General features: G+C 45.6%; 1 protein-coding gene across 1 annotated transcript in view; it reads left to right on the forward strand.

The window, feature by feature from the left end:
- PPM1E (protein phosphatase, Mg2+/Mn2+ dependent 1E) overlaps nucleotides 1–23,937 on the forward strand; it is a 459,180-nt gene that overhangs the window by 323,603 nt on the left and 111,640 nt on the right. Inside the window, exon 3 of the mRNA XM_063953905.1 lies at nucleotides 2,552–2,751. Within this exon, the coding sequence (XP_063809975.1) occupies nucleotides 2,552–2,751 (200 nt within the window). The remainder of the gene's footprint in view (nucleotides 1–2,551; nucleotides 2,752–23,937) is intronic.

A 23,937-nucleotide genomic window follows, 5' to 3' on the forward strand; every position in this document is an offset into this window, starting at 1 on the left:
ACAGTGATGAATGATCTATATAAAAGTGTACCTTTCCTGACTACTAATTTACAATATGTCCACCGTTACTTCGCTCTCACTACGGGACATATTTACTAAAAAGTGGATTTTCAAAACCTTGATTTTTACAGATCTTGTCTGCCATATTTAAATTGGTAATAATACTCAGTCTGGCATGCAACATCTGTAAACTTCAGGGTTCAGTATATATGCCCCTAGATATTATTAGGCACCTGCGTAGCACAGCATATTATAGTGTGTTGCCCATAGTACTGAACATTTAAGGAAACAAAATATGTTAAGTCAAGCAGTGGCTAGTAGACAAAAGAGTATATTTACTAAAAGGTTGATTTCCAAACCCCCCCCCCCCCCACCAATTGATTTTTATCGATTTTAAATCGATTTAAATCGATTTTAAATCGATTTAAATCGATTTTAAATCGATTTAAATCTATCTTAATTAATACTGAGTTTCGGGAACTACTACACACATGTTAGTACATGCCCCTGAAACACAACATTGACTAAGATCAATTTCCAGCAATTTATATTGACTTTTAGTAAATATACAGCAGAGGGCTCAATCCGATTAGCGCGAGTTCACTCGTGGTCTGAGTAAGTACGCCTGTATACAAATATCTGCAAGTCTGGGGTGAGATTGGACAGTGAAGGGGATGAATTGCGGTGGTGCTACCGGCCTTCCTACGCTGTTGAAACTGCAACTTGATAGTTCAGTGTGATCATGTAGTGCCTACCATAACACACTTTCTGTAGAACACAGAATTTTTTGTTTCATGCATTTTACCATTTCACAGATGGCAAGATAGAGAAATAATTCTGGAATTTTATAGACACAGATGGATGGTGTTATAAAGACACAAATCACTTCATGAAATCCAATCAGTTGCAGTGTGTGAATGGAACAGATATTGTTCTCCTGCACCTGTAGCTGGGACATTCTCTCCAGAGGCATAATGCCTAATGAACTACTTGTCTTCCATCTAAACTCCTATTTTAACCCAATCCAATAGATTGCCACACCAAATTGTGACCTTTATTGAAATAACTGGATTAAATAGACATTATTTGCAACTGTGTAATAAGTACAAGAATAACCAATATTAAAGGGAAATGAACACACAATTTTTGGTATTGTATGTTTATGGGGGAGAGCTGGGGGGGTGATTAGTCTAATGGCATCTGGGAGAAAACCACTACATGGAAAATCAATTATTCTAATACCTGCTACTTTGGTCAACTCAGGGCCGTAACTAGGGTTGTGCGATATGTGCCACCGCACAGATCACCACAATGCAGGGGGCGCTATTCTGCAGCTTCTGCCAATTTTCTGTTTTAATCAATCAACTTCCTTCTCATTAATGCTTTTCTGGCACTGAAATGTCTAGTTATGGCTCTTTACAGATTTAGGCTGTGGCAGGCCTGCCACAGAATGTGCAAGTTGGATTGTGCTACAGATCCAACGAGCAATCGTCTGCTTAGACGCAGGAGCACCCATCTGTTTCTCCCCAAACCCCCCCCCCCCCCCCCCCTCTTTTACTTCACTTCTGATATGTTTTTAGGGTTTGGTATGTGTGACCGGCAGTTAGGATACCAGGAATAGTCCCTGTAAGGCTTTCCACCAGGTGGGCTTGCGGCGTCAGTATAGTGACCGGCGCTCTCCTGACCGCCGGTCACATAACCGCATCCCATTATTTTATTATAATATTTTAATTAGTCATTATAGATCAGACTGTGATACTGTAATACCTTTTACATTTCCCATATACCAACCCAACCTTAAGTATGTCTCAATCAGTATTTTTGTCGTAATACTTGATCTTCTGAAAAATCAGCTAATTATTTCAACGTAAAAATAGCATCTCATACCATTCCGCTGATGTTAGGAAGAGCTCACCTTGGGTGACATTTCATATTACCTGTTATCATCATAGTTTTGTAATAGGTCACAGTGCCCCACAGCACCTGTAGTAAATAGAACAGGAACATACAACGTAAAAATTATAATTACAGACATGAAAACAAAAAGGTAGGGAGGGCCCTGCTCATGAGAACTCACATTCTAATTGAGGGAGGGCTCATCTGAGACAAGAGGAGCGAGTGTGTCTCAGAGTGGAAAATGGGATGAGTTGCGAGCGTGCACTAGTGTAGGTAGTATTGGTGGGAGTAGGATAAGCAAAAATAAAGAAATGGGTTACCAGAGAAAGTTGAAGACATGTAGGCTGTGGAAAGTCATAGGGAAATCTGTAAGTGGGTAGTAGGACAGGAAAAGTCCTGTAGGTGGGAGTGACAGGTGGTTAGCAGAGGTGAGGTGCAGATCAGATGTAGAGCTAAGAGTGAGAGTGGGAGAATATTTTTATATGAGATGTATGAAGAGGTGGTTGTGCTAAGGGTGAGGAATTTTAATTTTATTCTGTTGGACACAGGGAGCCTACTCTATGATCAAAATTCTAAGCACTTCTGTTGTTTCTCTACAAGTCATATACAGTATGTTTCTTGCTCTGTTAACCTCTTCTTTTGGTTTACTTTCTAGAGCTAGAGACTGTGAAACTGGCCCATGCAGTATTTAGCAAGCTACATGAGATGTGTTGTAGCTGGGTGAAAGACTTTCCATCATGCCGCAAACCTCACTTGTATTATGAAACATCCATTCATGCCATCAAAAACATGCGGAGGAAGATGGAGGACAAGCACGTCTGCATTCCTGACTTCAACATCCTCTTCAACCTAGAGGTACAGTAATTGGACAATTATTGAAATTTAAATAAGAGACCTCAAATAATTTAAAGGCAAAGATTTCCACAAGTTATGGCTTGTGAAAAAATTAAACAAATGTAGCAAATGTTAATGCATAATAACTTGCTTATTATATAATTATCACTAATATAGGGGGAAGGGCAACGTTATGAGAGGTGCTTACAGGACTTGCAGGACTAAGGTTGAAAGAACATAGGGGCAGATGTATTAAGCCTGGAGAAGGCATAAGGAAGTGATAAGTGCAAGGTGATAAACGCACCAGCCAATCAGCTCCTAACTGTCAATTTGCATATTGGAGCGGATTGGCTGGTGGCTTTATCACCTTGCACTTACCACTGGTTTATCAATTCCTTATGCCTTCTCCAGGTAAATACATCTGCCCCATATTGAGATCCTGATCTCCAAAATGCTGCATCTGAGTCCAATTTGGTTTCACACATGGGTGGCTAAAGTGTACATACAGTACGTAACCTCAGGACCTCAGGCAGATTAGCCAGACCCGACAGAAGCATCTTTAGGTTATCCAGTGATCGCATACACACAGCAGTTCTACTCAACAGCTGATTTTGTCCTAGGTCACCATCTATGATGCTTGTTGGAGACACACAACATGGGGCTTTGGGTCCAATTTGGATTAAATCATCCACATTAGCTGGCAAACCATCATACGTGTGGCTGCCTTTATTGGTGAAGTAGCCAAGCTGGCCTTATAATACGGTTATAATATATTATAAATCAAGGGCCTTATGTTTGCATGAGGCTCAGTGTTGTACTGTGTTTTATCCATAAATAAACCAAGAAAAAAAATGATATTCATTCTTTATTGGCTAACTGAAAAGATTTAAATTGACTTGTATATTTGTTAAAGAAATTCCAGTCTTTTTGCTACGAATCCTTCCTCTAAGTACAGATCTTTAAGTAGTTTAACTCAATTATCTCAGAAATTTCTATTCCTCTGAGCTACAACTTACAAAGCACCCACTCTGTTTAGAAACTACAAATCTAAATATACTTATGGGAAATGGGATGTCTGGCTGCTTTAATATTAGATTTTATTTGCTTTGCTTGTAATGTTCCAGATTTTGCATTTAATCACAGCTCTGAATACACATTTCAACCCTGACAGCATCCAGCACCAAACATGAATGTTTCAAAAGAGATATTATCAACGTATTAAACACAGACAGTTTGGGAGGAGATGTGACAAGCGATAGACGAAGGAAATAATATTTCACATTCTATTCGCAAAACGCAGTGTAAGCCAAAATTAGCATAAGGGTAAAAAAGTCAATGGTTGTATTTATTTTATTCCTTTTCCTAATCAGAACGTAATAATAGGAAAGAGGTCATGTGTGTGTGCACCAGTCTGGTAAGTCAAATCTTTCTGTCTCCTAAGGTTATTACATAGAACTTTGTTGTTGTATTTCTTTAGTAGCTACCAGCAGTGTCTAGCTGACCCCTGAAATTAAGATGAGAATAGTGTACCATATCTTCTATAACTGCGTTAACCGATGTCTGGAAGTTTGTTTTGTATAGTGTAGGGCAGTGGTCTCCAACCTTAATTGGGGTGTGAGCTACCTTCGGAAAATAAAACCTCTGAAAGAGCTACCCCCTCCCCCCAATGCACGCGTTCCTGCGAAAGTGGGTGTGGCCTCACAACTACAAGTAACGCCCCCCTCACGTAGTGCCAAATACACAAGTAATGCCCCCCCCAAGTAGTGCCAGATAAACCAATAATACCCCCGCCCAGCATTGCCAGATACACCAATAATGCCCCCCAGCAGTGCCAGATACACCAATATTGCCCCCCAGCAGTGCCAGATACACAAAAAATGACCCCCAGCAGTGCCAGATACATGTGATGCCCCCCCCATCAGTGCCAGATACAATGCACACCGCAGTGCCAGATACAGTGCCCCCACCAGTGCAGGATACAGTGCCCCTACCAGTGACACATGCAACGCCCCCCCACCAGTGCCACATACAACGCCCCCCCACCAGTGCCACGTACAACGCCCCCTCGCAGTGCCACATACAATGCCCCCTGCAGTGCCACGTACAACGCACCCCCACGCAGTGCCACATACAACGCCCCCACAGTGCCACATACAATGCTCCCCCCACAGTGCCACATACAATGCCCCCCGCACAGTGCTCACTGCTGCTGGCTTCTTCTAGCCCACCAGTGCTGTTCATCCTGTATGGGGGACAGAAGGGGAGGAGAGCGCAGCGCGCGCCTTTCCTGTCTATGACGTTCGGAGAGCGACTGCGGTGAGGGTGATAGTCTCTGGGGGCGGGCATTTGAAATATGGTGCCAGTAAGTGAGCCAGTGATTGCCCAAGCCCGTGCGCTCTGCGAGCTACCGAAAATACTGTGGCGAGCTACCGGTAGCTCGCGAGCGACGGGTTGGCGATCACTGGTGTAGGGTATAGTGTTCTGTTTATCCATTATTGCTATGTTTTTTTTTGTACATATAATGTACTGTCATAGTTTCTAAACCTCTAATATCATTTCCACAGACTGTTTGTAGTAACAACAATGCATGTAACACCTTGTACTGTTTTAAAACAGTGATGGGCAACCTGATAAAGGCCGGACATGAAGAATAAAAAAACCACTATATATTACACCTGTCCCCTATAGCTCCCCCTTTTTTTCTGTACCCCATTTTATGTTTTGAAAAACTTATAAAAACTATGGTTTAAAAAATAAAATAAAAAAAGCACCACAACATCCAGAATAACTTTTTGGAATTTGTGCCACTTTTTCACATTCCACTTTCCAGAAACTAACACCACATCCGCTCAGATCACCTCATGCCTTCATATCCTACATGTACTCCAAAACACCCCCACATGCCACTGAGACATCACCAGATGACCCCCTCCCCCACATGCCAATAAGGAACCCCGCGTATCACTTAGACCTTCCCCACATGCTCAAATACAATGGGGTCTATTTATAAAGCAGAGAAAACAGGGCTTTTCTCTGCTTAATTCCATTCACACAGAGTTACTGTGGAGAAGTTCCTGAATTCTCGAGTGGTACTCCTGCTCTGTGCCTGAATCGTATCACCATATTTTTGTAAGGTGAGTGCGATTCATGAAGGAAGGGAAAGCTCAGCATTCTACTTCTCCGTGGAGTTCAGATTCGCCATATTTGAGCCCGACATCTTCTGTCTTCAGATGGCGTAATCTGAATTTTGGTGCAGAAAACTGTATGGAAGCTCAATGCTTCCCTGCTCTCTGCCGGTTACCCGATGTTAACTCCGCCCCCTGACCTCCCAGCAGCCCCTGTAGCCTCCCGGGAGATCAGCTGGCGTCGCATGTGCAGACGGGCCCGCAGGAGAAGACAGCGACGCTGGAGCCCAAGATACCAGATTGCATCGCCGGGTAGGTATACATCGTTTGCTACTATCTTAAGCTATATATCACATCAAACTGATGTAATGTATAGTGATAAGTAACAATTTTCCGTTCTTACATGAACAGACCCCACTGTCTAATTTACAATTGGTTTGTACAGTATATCTGTATACAGTAAAGTACAGTAAAGTAAAGTTATTCACTAAACTAGAAGATTTTTAGTCTACCCAGAACTCCATTGACTGACCTCAAGTTATTCACTAGACTAGCAGGTTAGTCTCCATCAAAAAGAGCATCATGAGGTTGATGTTTCCATCTGCATAGAGACTTTTTTCCAGACAACCATCACTGAGCAGCAGTACAGAGGGAATAATTCATCACCACCAACGACACCTATTTTAAACCCACTTGATAACATAATTGTAGTCAGCTGTGCAAATTAATTTATTCAGTTCCATGGGGCATGCCGTATATTCAACATTGATTATATAATACCCAGCAACATAAAATACAATCACGCCATGTAATCAAATAAACACAAACAAAAAAAAAAAAATGGCACAAGACACAAACCATATCTACAGCAGTTATGTGTGTTCCATCCTGGAATGTATTGTACTTCCGGTTCCGGTTCCCGGAACTAATTTCCCCCACCACCTCCCCTCCTCCCCCTCTCTCATTAGCAGGAGCCAGGGCCAGTCCTAGTGTGTTCGGCAACCCCCTGAAAACGATATAATTGTGCACTACCTCCAATACTTTACAAAGGAACAGGGACTGCAAAGAAGGGGGTGTGGCCTTACAAGGAAGTGGTGTGGCCACACAATAGTACACAATAGTACCCTGATTTTAAATTACACTACACAGTAGAATAATTTCATTCACATTACACCGCACGAGTGCCCCTTATTCATGGTATGCCACACAGTAGTACCCCTTATACACAAAATGTCCACAGTAGTAGTGCCTTGCACACAAACAGAAAACGTCTGTTGGTAAGTTACAAAGTCTTAATAAACTGTAATAGTATATACTAGTGCCCATAGCCACTTTGATTACATCACTCAGAGTGATCTGGGCCTAATGCCCAGGTCACTTTATTTATCATGGGGCTTAAAGCCTTTTGATCTGCCTAGCTGAGGGGCAGTTTTAAGTGACCTAGGCACAGTCACTTTATTCTCCTGGGGGTGCACTTTGATTTACAGGCCTAATGCCCCCCATGTTGCCACAAGCCAAAGGTCTGACTTTTTGTCCATGGGCCTAATGCCCACCTACTGCACCACTGGGCCAAGGAGCCCACCTATTGTGCCTCAGGCCTAGTGCCCTGATGGTGTAGAAGGAGGGGGGTCTTGGTGACAGGTGGGCCTCACAGAGGACCTACCTGTCTGGAGCAAGATGCTACAGGAGGGAGCTTTATTAGTTCTTTCACTTTCCACCCCAGTGTGATTTTCAGTCATCATCTTTCTACTGCCGCTGGCCCTTCCTGGCCAGCGGTGCTGCCTCATCCTCTCTGCCTCCAGCCAGCGACTTCTGCCTTCTTATTTGAGCCCGACATCTTCTGGCCGCAAGTCCGGTGCTGGAAACCAACAGATGGTTTCGGCATCAGACGCATGCCGCTGCTGCACTTCCAGTGCTGGGATCAAGTGCGGTCCTGCTGGGGACTCAGCTTCCCCACACCCTGCTGCTCTTCCGGTGCTGGGAACACACAGACTGCACAGACTGGAAAAAACATTTGATGGTAAGTGAGTTGCGAACGGATTTGCAGCTGGCCAGGGTTTGCAAAAAATTTTGCACAGCGTACGCAGACTTGCACGGGGCGGTTTTTCACTCTCTCTGTTCGGCGACTATCCGATCGCAAACCTCTGTAAATTCGCGGACATGCGATCAGGTCTGACTTAGACCCAAAGTGCAATCAGGGAGATTGCTAGACTCTTCAGGGAGTCAGGGAGATTGATACTATTTCAGGGAGTCTCCCTAACATTCAGCGAGAGTGGTGAATTATGATTATACCCTCCCTAATCCTAAAGCTACTGCACCATTTACTCCACAAGATGGGATTGTGCTTAGGGGGCGGGATCTGCACCACACTTGCTGACACTCCCGCATTCTGCGGGAGTCTCCCGTTTCCCCGGCCAGTCTACTGCTGCCCCGGAAAGTGCCTCCAATCCCCCGGAATCCCCCAGCCCCAGTAAAATCCGGGTTGTGCATGTGTGTCCCCTAGGTCCTGACGCAACGGGGGCGGAGCTTGATACGGCCATACACCGCGGCACAGGATGCATAGCCGCACACCAATGCCTACAAGCGGTGATCTCCCTCCCGCTCACCAGTGCAGGCAGGGCAGGCATGCCACATGGATGGCAGCATCAGCGGATCCCCGTTCCCCCCCGCACATTGGGAGCAGCGGGCAGTGAGATATCTGGGAGGGGGAGTGACAGACAGGGCATGGAGAGCCGCTCTGGCAGGAAGACTGAGCTAGGAGGTGGCTGGGAGCTTGGACGAGAGGCTGGAGATGGAGTGCCTGGTCCCAAGGTGAGTGTATGGTTCTACCCACAGCGTGTGTGCATAGTCTGGAATTGGCCCCTGTGTAACTGTAAGCTGGCACTTACCCATGTATGTATGTTTGTGTGTAGGGTGGCATTGAACCCTGTTTGTGTGTGTGTGTAGGGTGGCACTGACCCGTGTGTGTATAGGGTGGCACTGACCCCTGTGTGTGTGTGTGTAGTTGTGTGTGTGTGTGTGTGGGGTGGCACTGACCCGTGTGTATGTGTGTGTCGGGTGTCACTGACCCATGTGTGTTTGTAAAGTGGCACTGACTCCTGTGTGCAACTGCAGGACAGCACTCAGAGCGGCAGTAGACACGCCCATAGGTGGAGCTAGACACGTCCCCTCAGCGACTTGCCGTGCACTCTCTCATAAAGTATAGAATCTTCCTGAAACTGGTTTCTGAAAGTAGGCAAGTATGACCTGCACAAGACGCTTCTGAGCATTGTTACGGCACTTTGACAGCTTGTCTCCAAATACAAATAAAAGATTTAAGGTTTAAACAGTTATATCCTGCTGTCATTTTCACAACCTTATTTTCCAGCATTCTATAGATAAAGAAGTTATTTAGTATTGCGTATTACTTCTGTTTACTTCTTTTAGTACGCAGGCTTTATCTTACCTTCTTTGGTTGTGCGGACCTTGAGCATTGCTAATTGGTTTTTAACCTCCACAGGCTTTTTGTTTTTGAGAACTTCCCTTTAGGGATCTGTACACTGTTTTCCTCTCCTACTGTTTAATCCGATTTCTTTTCTTTTTCAAAAATGTATTTATTTTAATTATCAAATGCAAACTAACAATACAAAATAATATCAGCTAACAAAGGCCATATAGCCCGCATACAATCAAGCAAGTTACTGAGATGGTATAAAAATAAAGATCAGGCATGACTGAGCTAGACATTTTATTACCATGGTTAATAATTAGAACAAAGTAAACAACTATCAACAATATTAAAAACAAAAAAACAAAACGTTGAATGGAAAAATATATGGTACAGTATTAATTTAAGAGAAAAGAAGAGGGTGATAAAAGAAGAGGAAGGCCGGTAGAAGAAGGGGACTGGGCTGGGTTCCTGGCAACCGTGAACAGCGAAGAGTGGAAAATTTTCTATAAGAAATTAGTTGCAAGAGCTCAGTGTGCCCAAAGAGATCTAAAGTAAAAGTTCAGAGTAGCCCTGAGGAATATTGCATTGAGGTATATATACACACCAAACCTGGATACATTTTATTTAGGTAAGCAGACATTTTTTCCATAGTTGCCAAGGGACAAATTGTATCTTGGAGTTGCTTATAGGTTGGGGTTTCCAGATATTTCCAATCCCCTGCAATCAAGCATCTTGCTGCATTAAGAATTTGTATGGAAAGTTTATTGGCATGTGTGTCCAAACCCTCTTTTGTTTTACCATGGAGAAAAGACCAAGGGGTTTGCCACTTTGAGAAATTCAGTGAAGAGGTGAACAACCTCGCCCCTAGACAATTTTGGGGGACAACCACACCCCTTCCTGCACAGGTCTAAGGAGATGCCATACAATTTTTTATTCAGCATAGGTGCCACCGATAGTATGCTTTTTAAGTGTTCTCCTTCAGAGAGATGGATGCTTTTTTAGACTCATTCTCTCATTGTGTTCCAAGTGTTCTAATCGGGGACCTCCTAAATCCAATTCCCACTGTCTCATGTGTCAGGAGGGTGGTCTGTTTGGTGTTAGGTTAGGTTTATATAGAATAGAGATAATACCCTTTAGAAGGAGACTACAAAGGCCCAAGGGATGCTAAGGGCCTAGCAGTCAGCTGAGTGGTGAGGTAATCTACATAGGGGTATATGCAATTGCGGTCGAATTCCCGAAATTGTCGAATTTCGGGTCATTTTCGACCAAAAAAAAAAATCGCCTATGCAATTCAGTGCTTTCCGACCAAAAAACGGACTTTCAAAATTCGACTTTTTGAAATTCGACTTTTTGCAAATTCGACTTTTCTGCAATGATACAAGTGCTGCAATTCGACCAAAGCATATTCAATTCAAGTTTGGAAATTCGACAGCAGTGCTTTTAGACCGCAAATTCGTCATTTTCAATCCGCCACACTTTGGAGGGTGAAAACAAATAAAAAAAATTTAAACATGTTTTTTTTTGTGTTTTTTTTGGGGGGAATAGCAGATCTATTTATATTAGAAGGGATTAGGTACTTTTTTTTTTTTTTGGAGGCACAAATATTATTTATATATTTTTTAAAATATTATTTTTTTTTTTATTTTTTTTTATGCTGGAACGGTGAAATCATAAAAAAAAATGGCGTGGGGTCCCCCCTCCAAAGCATAACCAGCCTCGGGCTCTTCGAGCTGGTCCTGGTTCTAAAAATGCGGGGGAAAAATTGACAGGGGATCCCCCGTATTTTTAAAACCAGCACCGGGCTCTGCGCCTGGTGCTGGTGCCAAAAATACGGGGGACAAAAAGAGTAGGGGTCCCCCGTATTTTTAACACCAGCATCGGGCTCCACTAGCTGGACAGATAATGCCACAGCCGGGGGTAACTTTTATGCCGTGCCCTGCGGCCGTGGCATTAAATATCCAACTAGTCACCCCTGGCCGGGGTACCCTGGGGGAGTGGGGACCCCTTCAATCAAGGGGTCCCCCCCCCCAGCCACCCAAGGGCCAGGGGTGAAGCCCGAGGCTGTCCCCCCCCATCCAATGGGCTGCGGATGGGGGGGCTGATAGCCTTTTGTGATAATAAAAAGATATTGTTTTTTCCAGTAGTACTACAAGTCCCAGCAAGCCTCCCCCGCAAGCTGGTACTTGGAGAACCACAAGTACCAGCATGCGGGAGAAAAACGGGCCCGCTGGTACCTGTAGTACTACTGGGAAAAAAATACCCAAATAAAAACAGGACACACACACCGTCGACAGTAAAACTTTATTTCATACGTCGACACACACATACTTACCTATGTTCACACGCCGACATCGGTCCTCTTCTCCATGTAGAATCCACGGATACCTGAAAAGAAAAGATCAATATACTCACCTCAGCCATGGTCCAGAGATAAATCCACGTACTTGGCAAAAAAACAAACCGAACACCCGCTCCATGCCGGACTGAAAGGGGTCCCATGCTGACACATGGGACACCTTTCCACGAATGAGACCTGTCAGTGACAGCTGTCACAGAAAGGTCTCTAAGCCAATCAGGAAGCGCAACTTCGTTGCGCTCACCTGATTGGCTGTGCGCTGTCTGTACTGTGACAGCACATCGCAAAGCCGCTCCATTACTTTCAATGGTGGGAACTTAGCGGCTAGCGGTAAGGTCACCCGCCGGTCAGCGGCTGACCGGTGGGTGACCCCACCGCTACCCGCAAAGTTCCCACCATTGAAAGTAATGGAGCGGCTTTGCGATGTGCTGTCACAGTACAGACAGCGCACAGCCAATCAGGTGAGCGCCACGGAAGTAGCGCTTCCTGATTGGCTGAAGGGACGTCAGTGACAGGAGTCACGTGATGTCCCGGCATTCGGGAGAAAGGGGTCTGATGTGAAAGCATTGGACCCCTTTCTAGTCCGGTATGGAGCGGGTTTTTGCGTGTTTTTTTTTTTAAACAAGTACGTGGATTTTACTCTCTGGACGTGGATTTATCTCTGGACGCTGGAAGGTGAGTATAATTTTTTCACAGGTACCCTCGGATCGTCGGAGACCGTGGCAGTCGGCGTGTCAACATAGGTAAGTATGTGTGTGTCGGTAGTGTGTAATAAAGTTTTACTATCAAGGTGTGTGTGTCCTGTTTTTATTTGGGTATTTTTTTCCCAGTAGTACTACAGGTACCAGCGGACCCGTTTTTCTCCCGCATGCTGGTACTTGTGGTTCTCCAAGTACCAGCTTGCGGGGGAGGCTTGCTGGGACTTGTAGTACTGCTGGAAAAAACAATATCTTTTCATTATCACAAAAGGCTATCAGCCCCCCCATCCGCAGCCCATTGGATGGGGGGGGGACAGCCTCGGGCTTCACCCCTGGCCCTTGGGTGGCTGGGGGGGGGGGACCCCTTGATTGGAGGGGTCCCCACTCCCCCAGGGTACCCCGGCCAGGGGTGACTAGTTGGATATTTAATGCCACGGCCGCAGGGCACGGCATAAAAGTGACCCCCGGCTGTGGCATTATCTGTCCAGCTAGTGGAGCCCGATGCTGGTGTTAAAAATACGGGGGACCCCTACTCTTTTTGTCCCCCGTATTTTTAGCACCAGGCGCAGAGCCCGGTGCTGGTTTTAAAAATACGGGGGATCCCTGGCCAATTTTTCCCCTGCATTTTTAGAACCAGGACCAGCTCGATGAGCCCGAGGCTGGTTATGCTTTGGAGGGGGGACCCCACGCCATTTTTCTTTCGGGTTTTTTTACCGTTTTTTAAAATCGCGGCAAAATCCGCCAAATCGGCCGATTTTCGCCCGCGACTCTGGCGAATCCGTTTTTCATTGAATATGGTGAATTCCGGAAGCCACCTTCCGGGATTCACCTGTCGAATTGAGTCGAATTAAAAAACGGCGAAAATTGCCGCGAATTCGACCGCAATTGCATATACCCCATAGTGTCTCACTTGGTGATAAACAAATTGGCTTATTGCTTAGATTTAAACGTTTTCATGATCGATAATCAAAGCGGCACAATGTCCAGATTCAAGATCTTTGGAAACCACCCTAACACCATTTTCAATTCACAGACAGAAGCAAGACCATCAGTGTCCTGGAGGGAAATCCTGGTTTTGACAGGGGTATTAATAGGGGATAAAATGACATAGGGCTGGCTGTATTGGAATGCGAGAAGGCCAGAGCTCCAAGACTCTGGCCGAACTTGTACGTTTTTTTAAAGCAGCAGGTTGGTTTTGCCTTGTAAACATTTGCTGCTTTAAAAATAAAACACGAGTTTGGCCGGAGTCTCGGAGCTACGGCCGTCTCACATTTCAATACATCCGGGTTTTACAATAGTCCCAAGTGGAGCATGGGAAGGCAATGGCAGGGTGAGTTTGGGTCTAGTGGAAGCTGCAACACATAGTTACTGATGTAAGGGAGGAGACATTGCAGAATTGGCCTGAAATTAATCCATTGTGGATAGTGTGAACTTGTAAACTAAGCTACTGCCTGTCTTAAATGGATAGCCAAGTAATAAAGATGGACATACAAAACTTTGAAATCAAGTTGTGCAATTTGGTTAACATAGACTTTGTTACCTTGGCTGCGACTGTCTGGCTTATTCATTTTTTTATTTTTTTTGGTACATTTTGGGGTATATTCAATTGCTGTCGGGTCCTTTCCGACGGAAAGGACCCGACAGCTCTCTATTCAATGCCGGGCCAAACCCAACAGATTTGGCCTGTTCCCAAGTGTCAATCTGACTTTTTTAAAAGTCGGATTGACATGAGCCTAATTCAGACCTGATATCTAGGCTGCGTTTTCGTACAGCAGGCGATCAGGCCTAAACTGCGCATGCGTATGCACCGCAATGTGTAGGCGCGTCGCACGGGTACAAAGCCGCTCGCCGCTCAGCGATGGGTTTTTGCGAAGAATCCATTCGCACGGGCGTTCGCAAGGAGATTGACATGAAGAAGCCGTTTGTGAGTGTCAACTGACCGTTTTCTGGGAGTGTTTGGAAAAACGCAGGTGTGTCCATGCATTTGCAGGGAGGGTTCCTGACGTCAATTCCTATCCCGGACAGGATGATGTGATCGCAGCGGCTGAGTAAGTCTTGGGATACTCAGAGACTGCACAAAGTCTGTTTGTACAGCTCTGCTACACATGCGTTCGCACACTTGCAAAGCGAAAATACACTCCCCTATGGGCGGCGACTATGCGAACGCAGGACTGCAAAAAAAAACCTAGCGAGCGAACAGGTCTGAATTACGCCCATTGTCGGAAACTGGGCTAAAACCTGTCGAGTTTGGCCTCGCTTCCAACAATGCATGCGGCTCTGCGGCTGAAAAAATGAGGCTGGATTGAATAGGTCGGAACCCTTTCCGACCTATTCCAGTCGGAAACTGCTGTCTTTCCGACAAGACGGCAGTTTCCGACTCTAATTGAATATTGAGGTATAAAAGTCGCTTCATCATCAGCGACACAGCTTTTAATGCCTATGCGGAAGCATTCATCATTTGGACAAAATATACATTTCCTACTGAATTCTCAAACTGGATATTCCAAGTATTACATTTTAACTAAAAGAGAACTTACCTTAAATACTTTAGTCTAAAAAGATAACATTAACTCATATTTACTGTCACAATTATGTAGACTTACATTAGATATTTATAAATACATAAGAATGCAACATTATTGAACCTTACCGCTAACGTACAACAGCACAAGAGTGTTTTTCACTTACCTGTTTGGGACACCCATCTCTAAATGCCACCTCAATATCGCTATGAAACCGTGCTGCAGTTCTTGAAGGTGGACAAGGAACTACACTTGGCCATTATACCAACTCAATGGTCCACTAAACAACTAATTACACTGAGAAATGTGGAAAGTTATTTATACTGTAGATGAGACAGGGGGTGTATTTATTGTAGGGAGAGAAACCCTAGAAATGTCAAAAATTGGTGTATTCTCCAGAGATAGGATGTTTCTGAAGCCCCCTGGTTAGGGATGAGCTAAAGAATTGTGGAGATGCATGTACCGCTAATACCCTCCTATCTCTATGATCATTTTTAGGATGACGATAGGCTGATCAGGACAAACAAAAATGCTTTGTACATGAAGTAATACAGTTTTCTATAGGCAAATAATTCAGAATACATTTTTTTTTTTAATGAAATCTGCATCTGGAAGCCTGTGTAGACTTCCAATACACTTCCAATACATATCAATGCCTATTTCCCCATAGAATGTAAGTTTGTGAGCAGGGCCCTCCTACCTCTATGACTGTTTGTTTTTACCCAGTTTTGTCTTCTAATTGTGTCCAATGGAATTTGCTGCGCTATAGAAGAAACTGTTAATAAATAAATAAATACACATGTGTGAAAGCCGGGTCAGATATGTGAGAGGGTGACCATGGCTGTCCTTTTTACTGTCAGTCAGTATCGCTGCAGATCCATAAAGAGACACTATAACGTTTCACAACAAAATGTATTCAGCTCTAGTCTATCTTTTGGAGAAGTGTCCTTATATCACAGCTAATCCCATGACCCTTTCCCATGAATTGCAGTTCTCGTAATATGGCTATTCCTGTGCATATTTATTCTATTATTACTTACATATTTATAATAGCAAGAGGCCTAATAACTACTGCCTGGAACATTGGGCTTCTACTTACAGTGTCCCTGCATTGGCTAGCAGCGAAGTGGAAAAACAATGTTCATTGGGGGTGATTCCGAGTTGTTCGCTCGCTAGCTGCTTTTAGCAGCATTGCACACGCTAAGCCGCCGCCCTCTGGGAGTGTATCTTAGCTTAGCAGAATTGCGAACGAAAGATTAGCAGAATTGCGAATAGACACTTCTTAGCAGTTTCTGAGTAGCTCCAGACCTACTCACAAATAGCGATCAGTTCAGTCAGTTTCGTTCCTGGTTTGACATCACAAACACACCCAGCGTTCGCCCAGCCACTCCCCCGTTTCTTCAGACACTCCCGCGTTTTCCCTGACACGTCAGCGTTTTTCCGCACACTCCCATAAAACGGCCAGTTTCCGCCCAGAAACACCCACTTCCTGTCAATCACAGTACGATCACCAGAACGAAGAAAAAACTTAGTTACTCCGTGAGTAAAATACCAAACTTTTGTGCTGATTTACTTGGCGCAGGCGCACTGCAAACATTGCGCATGCGCAGTTTGCGACTAATCGCTCCGTAGCGAAAAAAAATAACGAGCGAACAACTCGGAATGACCCACTTTGTGCGAACCATGGTATACTTTCAAAAACAAATCTCCCATCTTTCAACAAATAATAAACCTGTATTTCCCTAATGTTGTAACAAATTACTACCTGTTTGTGTCCTAAACCCATGTGTATTTGTGGTTGATATCATTATAATCCTTTGCCCTCTGTTATATGATTCCTTCACTTATTCACCTGTTCTTAGTATTCTTGGTTACACACATACATAGGATAAGTTGTCCTGTTGTGAGATCTTTCAGGTTATAAAATTCAAGTGCAATAAAAAAGAAATTGAATAAATCTGCAATACAGCCTTAAGCGATTGTCAGTAGCTGTTTACCCTGATATATTCAATTATTGTCCTAGATATCCCAGCCACTATCCTATGTAATAAAAGGCTAACGTTGCTCTTCACCTCTATGGGGGGAATTCAAGTGTTTTGCGAATCAGTGGCCACTAGATGTCGGCCAGTGGAGCAATTCAAGTATTGCTCTGTTCGGGCGCACACAGCCACAGCAATGACATTACTGTTATGTTGTTCCATCATTTTGATGGGCTGGTAACTAGTTGGATAATGTAATAGGGCATACTACAGCCCATAATAATTGCAATAAGAGAGGGCAGAAAAAGATAAAAATAAAACGTTTTGGTTGTGTTTTTTTAATTGATGGATTTACAATTGAAAACTTTATTATGTTAAATGAAAATATTTTAGCTTCTTTTAATTCTACTAGGTTGGTGTGAAAACTGAAGAAGGAATAAAAATGATTAAAATATTGTTCATTAACACTAAGGCACAGATCTTGTTGCTATAGCAGTAGCTTAGTATTAACTTTTCTATCATCAGCTGTTGTTCAAATGTCTATATTTATTGTAAATGATAAAAAACAGAACAATAGCTGATGTTAGCAAGTGAACACTAGGTAAAGTAAAAAGGAGCTGCTGGCAGAGCAACCGGTACAGCAAGCCAGCTGTAAAATAAAATTCACAATGAAGATAGTGGGGGTGGGAGCATTTATTCACCCCTGTTGCTGCCCTGGCCCCCAAACATGACTGGGCCCTGGTAATTGGTATCTGCCCCACCCCCCTTTCAGCGCACCTGTTCACTTTTACATACGTTCTGTATAGGAAGTACTGTATACAGTATCATAGGCAGGGATGTGGATCATCAAATCGAAAGTGTCTTGGTCGACAATGTTTAGGTCGACCACTATAGGTCAACAGTCACTAGGTCGACAGGGTTGGAAGGTCGGCAGGGTTTCTAGGTTGACATGTGCTAGGGCGACAGGTCAAAAGGTCGACATGAGTTTTTTTTTTTTTGGGGTGTCGTTTTCTGCGTACAGTGACTGGGAAGCCGAATTAGTGCGCCGTGTCCCCTCGGTTCGGGCAAGGTGCCTCGCTCCGCTGCCGCTTCGCTCGGCACAGATTACCGTTCCAATTGTAGTCCACGTGGATCGTTAAGTATGAAAAAGTAAATAAAAGAAAAAAAAATGTGAAAAAGTCATGTCAACCTTTTGACCTGTCGACCTAGCACATGTCGGCCTAGAAACCCTGTCGACGTAGTGACTGTCGACCTATAGAAGACCTAAACATTGTCGATCTTCAGACCGGATCCCCATAGGCAGACCTAGGTTATCAGTCAGAAGGGTATCAGCATTAAGAGTTTTGAGTAGCCACTGCACAGAATAATTTAGGCTAATAGTAATCTGTAGGAATATCTTCCTGATACATTGGGTGGGATTCAAATGATATATTACGCCCAATTTCCTTTCTAAAATGATCTCCGTTATCGCGCATATTGCGACCATAGTGATCAGGTTTAGCTGTGTAAAGGGTTGGGGGCCTCCCTACTCTGGGGGTAGCGAGTTGAAATAATGATACCACGCCCCTGAGGGCAGAAACAGAACGGGTGCGGAAAGGGGTGAAAAGAATTGAATCCCGCCCATTAACTGAAAGAATGGTAATACTGTAGCTGGCATAGGGTTACACATCAGATAATATACTGCATAATGGGGGTAATTCTAAGTGGATCGCAGCAGGAACTTTGTTAGCAGTTGGGCAAAACCATGTGCACTGCAGGTGTGGCAGATATAACATGTGCAGAGAGAGTTAGATTTGGGTGGGTTATTTTGTTTCTGTGCAGGGTAAATACTGGCTGCTTTATTTTTACACTGCAAATTAGATTGCAGATTAAACACACCACACCCAAATCTAACTCTCTCTGCACATGTTATATCTGCCTCCCCTGCAGTGCACATTGGGGGTAATTCCAAGTTGATAGCAGCAGGAATTTTGTTAGCAGTTGGGCAAAACCATAGGGGTCATTCCGACCCGTTCGCACGCAGCGGTTTATCGCTGCGGTGTGAACGGGTGCAGAATGCGCATGTGCGGCGGCCACATTGCACATGCGCGAGATTATGACGCGTCCAAAGAGCAGAGTGGTCGCAGAGCGGACCGCTGAGAAGATTGACAGGAAGAAGGCGGTCCTGGGCGTCTCCACAGTGTTGGCGGCCGTTTTCGGGGAGTGGATCGAAAAACGCAGGTGTGTCCAGACCAACGTAGGGCGGATGTCTGACGTCAGAAGCAGCTTCAGCATCGCAGGGAGCATCGCACAGGGTAAGTTTGTTCAGGGCTACTCTGAAACTGCTTGAAATTTTTTTATCTTAGCAGGGCTGCACAAGCGATCGCAGCCCTGCTAAGCTAAAATACACTCCCCCATAGTTGTGGACTAGTTGATCGCAGCAGCAGCTAAAAGTTGCTGGCTGCGATCAACTCGGAATGACCACCCATGTGCACTGCAGGGGAGGCAGATTTAACATGTGCAGAGAGAGTTAGATTTGGGTGTGGTGTGTTCAATCTGCAATCTAATTTGCAGTGTAAAATAAAGCAGCCAGTATTTACCCTGCACAGAAACAAAATAACCCACCCAAATCTAACTCTCTCTGCAAATGTTATATCTGCCTCCCCTGCAGTGCACATGGTTTTGCCCAACTGCTAACAAAGTTCCTGCTGCGATCAACTCAGACTTACCCCCAATGACACAACTGATTAAATTATTTGCCACACACTTCCCCCCAAAAAAACCTATATATAAGGAAGGTTGAAATAGAATTAATTAATATTGGAATATTTAGAGCATCCCTAAAGTGTTATGTAAATTATATAACTGTTTTCCTACTTGTTACTCTCTCAAATATCTTCTGTATTTTAAAATTCTAATCGTATTTGTAACTCTACTGCTTACTCATAAATATAAGGAATTACTTTTCTCTAACGTCCTAGTGGATGCTGGGGACTCCGTAAGGACCATGGGGAATAGACGGGCTCCGCAGGAGACTGGGCACTCTAAGAAAGAATTAGGACTACTGGTGTGCACTGGCTCCTCCCTCTATGTCCCTCCTCCAGACCTCAGTTAGAATCTGTGCCCGGACGGAGCTGGTGCATTTTAGTGAGCTCTCCTGAGCTTGCTAATAAGAATGTATTTTGTTAGGTTTTTTTTATTTTCAGACAGATCTGCTGGCAACAGACTCTCTGCTACGTGGGACTGAGGGGAGAGAAGCAAACCTACCAACTGCGGATAGGTTGCGCTTCTTAGGCTACTGGACACCATTAGCTCCAGAGGGATCGAACACAGGAACTCACCCTTGGTCGTCCGTTCCCGGAGCCGCGCCGCCGTCCCCCTCGCAGAGCCAGAAGACAGAAGCCGGCGAGTGAAGCAAGAAGACATCAAAATCGGCGGCAGAAGACTCCTGTCTTCAGATGTGGTAGCGCACAGCACTGCAGCTGTGCGCCATTGCGCCCACACTAACCCACACACTCCGGTCACTGTAGGGTGCAGGGCGCAGGGGGGGGCGCCCTGGGCAGTAATTGAGTACCTCCTGGCAAATAGAGCATATGTACAGCTGGGCACTGTATATATGCATGAGCCCCCGCCATTATTTTTCACAAAATCGCGGGACAGAAGCCCGCCGCTGAGGGGGCGGGGCTTCTTCCTCAGCACTCACCAGCGCCATTTTCTCTCCACAGCTCCGCTGAGAGGAAGCTCCCCAGGCTCTCCCCTGCAGAATCACGGTAGAAAGAGGGTGAAAAGAGAGGGGGGGGGCACATAAATTTAGCGCAAATTCACAAATACAGCAGCTACTGGGTAAACACTAAGTTACTGTGTGATTCCTGGGTGATATAGCGCTGGGGTGTGTGCTGGCATACTCTCTCTCTGTTTCTCCAAAAGGCCTTGTGGGGATTCTGTCCTCAAATAGAGCATCCCCTGTGTGTGTGGTGTGTCGGTACGATTGTGTCGACATGTTTGACGAGGAAGGCTATGTGGAAGCAGAGCAGGTGCAGTTGAATGTGGTGTCTCCGCCGATGGCGCCGACACCTGATTGGATGGATATGTGGAAGGTGTTAAATGATAATGTAAACTCCTTGCATAAAAGGTTGGATAAAGCTGAAGCCTTGGGACAGTCAGGGTCTCAACCCATGCCTGATCCTACAGCGCTGAGGCCGTCAGGGTCTCAGAAGCGCCCACTATCCCAAATTGTTGACACAGATATCGACACGGATTCTGACTCCAGTGTCGATGGCGATGATGCAAAGCTGCAGCCTAAAATGGCTAAAGCCATCCGATACATGATTATAGCAGTGAAGGATGTATTGCACATTTCAGAGGTAAACCCTGTCCCTGACAAGAGGGTTTATATGTTTGGGTGAAAAAAGGCAAGAAGTGACTTTTCCCCCTTCACATGAGTTAAATGAGTTATGTGAAAAAGCGTGGGATTCTCCTGATAGGAAAGTGCAGATTCCCAAACGGTTACTTATGGCGTATCCTTTCCCGCCAACGGACAGGTTACGCTGGGAGTCATCCCCTAGGGTAGACAAAGCTTTGACACGCTTATCTAAGAAGGTGGCCCTGCCGTCACAGGATACGGCCTCCCTAAAGGATCCTGCGGATAGGAAGCAGGAAGGTATCCTGAAGTCTGTTTATACACATTCCGGTACCATACTGAGGCCGGCAATTGCGTCGGCCTGGATGTGTAGTGCTGTAGCAGCATGGACAGATACTCTGTCTGAGGAACTGGATACCTTGGACAAGGATACTATTTTACTGACCCTGGGGCATATAAAAGACGCTGTCCTATATATGAGGGATGCCCAGAGGGACATTTGCCTACTAGGCTCTAGAATAAATGCAGTGTCAATTTCTGCCAGAAGGGTCCTGTGGACTCGGCAATGGACAGGTGATGCCGACTCAAAAAAGCACATGGAGGTTTTACCTTATAAGGGTGAGGAATTGTTTGGGGACGGTCTCTCGGACCTAGTTTCCACAGCTACGGCTGGAAAGTCAAATTTTTTGCCATATATTCCCTCACAGCCTAAGAAAGCACCGTATTACCAAATGCAGTCCTTTCGATCACAAAGAGGCAAGAAAGTCAGAGGTGTGTTCTTTCTTGCCAGAGGCAGGGGTAGAGGAAAGAAGCTGCACAATACAGCTAGTTCCCAGGAACAGAAGTCCTCCCCGGCTTCCACTAAATCCACCGCATGATGCTGGGGCTCCACAGGTGGAGCCGGGAGCGGTGGGGGCGCGTCTCCGAAATTTCAGCCACCAGTGGGTTCGCTCACAGGTGGATCCCTGGGCTATACAGATTGTGTCTCAGGGATACAAGCTGGAATTCGAAGTGATGCCCCCTCACCGTTACCTCAAATCGGCCCTGCCAGCTTCCCCCATAGAATGGGAGGTAGTGTTAGCGGCAATTCACAAGTTATATCTCGAGCAGGTGGTGGTAAAGGTTCCCCTCCTTCAACAGGGAAGGGGTTACTATTCCACAATGTTTGTGATACTGAAACCGGACGGTTCGGTCAGACCCATTTTGAATTTAAAGTCCCTGAACATTTACCTGAAAAGGTTCAAGTTCAAGATGGAATCGCTCAGAGCGGTCATTGCAAGCCTGGAAGAGGGGGATTTTATGGTGTCTCTGGACATAAAGGATGCTTACGTTCATGTCCCCATTTATCCACCTCATCAGGAGTACCTCAGATTTGTGGTTCAGGACTGTCATTACCAATTCCAGACGTTGCCGTTTGGTCTGTCCACGGCACCGAGAATATTTACCAAGGTAATGGCGGAAATGATGGTGCTCCTGCAAAAGCAAGGAGTCACAATTATCCCATACTTGGACGATCTCCTCATAAAGGCGAGGTCCAGAGAGCAGTTGCTGATCAGCGTAGCACACTCTCAGGAAGTGTTGCAACAGCACGGCTGGATTCTGAATATTCCCAAGTCGCAGCTGATTCCTACGACGCGTCTGCCCTTCGTGGGCATGATTCTGGACACGGACCAGAAGAAGGTGTTTCTCCCGGCGGAGAAGGCTCAGGAACTCGTGACTCTGGTCAGAGACCTCTTAAAACCAAAACAGGTGTCGGTGCATCACTGCACGCGAGTCCTGGGAAAGATGGTGGCATCATACGAGGCCATTCCCTTCGGCAGGTTCCATGCGAGGACCTTTCAATGGGATCTGTTGGACAAGTGGTCCGGATCGCATCTTCAGATGCATCGGCTGATCACCCTGTCCCCCAGGGCCAGCGTGTCTCTTCTGTGGTGGCTGCAGAGTGCTCACCTTCTCGAGGGCCGCAGGTTCGGCATACAGGACTGGGTCCTGGTGACCACGGATGCAAGCCTCCGAGGATGGGGGGCACTCACTCAGGGAAGAAACTTCCAAGGGCTGTAGTCAAGTCAGGAGACTTGTCTGCACATAAACATCCTGGAACTAAGGGCCATATACAACGCCCTGAGTCAAGCGGAGCCTCTGCTTCGCAACCAACCGGTGCTGATTCAGTCAGACAACATCACCGCAGTGGCCCATGTAATCCGCCAGGGCGGCACAAGAAGCAGGGTGGCGATGGCGGAAGCCACCAGAATTCTTCGTTGGGCGGAGAATCACGTGCAAGCACTGTCAGCGGTGTTCATTCCGGGAGTGGACAACTGGGAAGCAGACTTCCTCAGCAGGCACGACCTCCACCCGGGAGAGTGGGGACTTCATCAAGAGGTCTTCACACAGATTACAAATCGATGGGAACTGCCACAGGTGGACATGATGGCATCCCGCCTCAACAAAAAGCTACAAAGGTATTGCGCCAGGTCAAGAGACCCTCTGGCTATAGCTGTGGACGCACTAGTAACACCGTGGGTGTTCCAGTCGGTCTATGTGTTTCCTCCTCTTCCTCTCATACCCAAGGTGCTGAGAATCGTAAGAAAAAGAGGAGTGAGAACAATACTCATTGTTCCGGATTGGCCAAGAAGGACTTAATACCCGGAACTGCAAGAAATGCTCGCAGAGGACCCATGGCCTCTGCCTCTCAGACAGGATCTGTTGCAACAGGGGCCCTGTCTGTTCCAAGACTTACCGCGGCTGCGTTTGACGGCAT

This window comes from Pseudophryne corroboree, chromosome 2, assembly GCF_028390025.1.
Source record: "Pseudophryne corroboree isolate aPseCor3 chromosome 2, aPseCor3.hap2, whole genome shotgun sequence".
Taxonomy (NCBI): Eukaryota; Metazoa; Chordata; class Amphibia; order Anura; family Myobatrachidae; genus Pseudophryne; species Pseudophryne corroboree.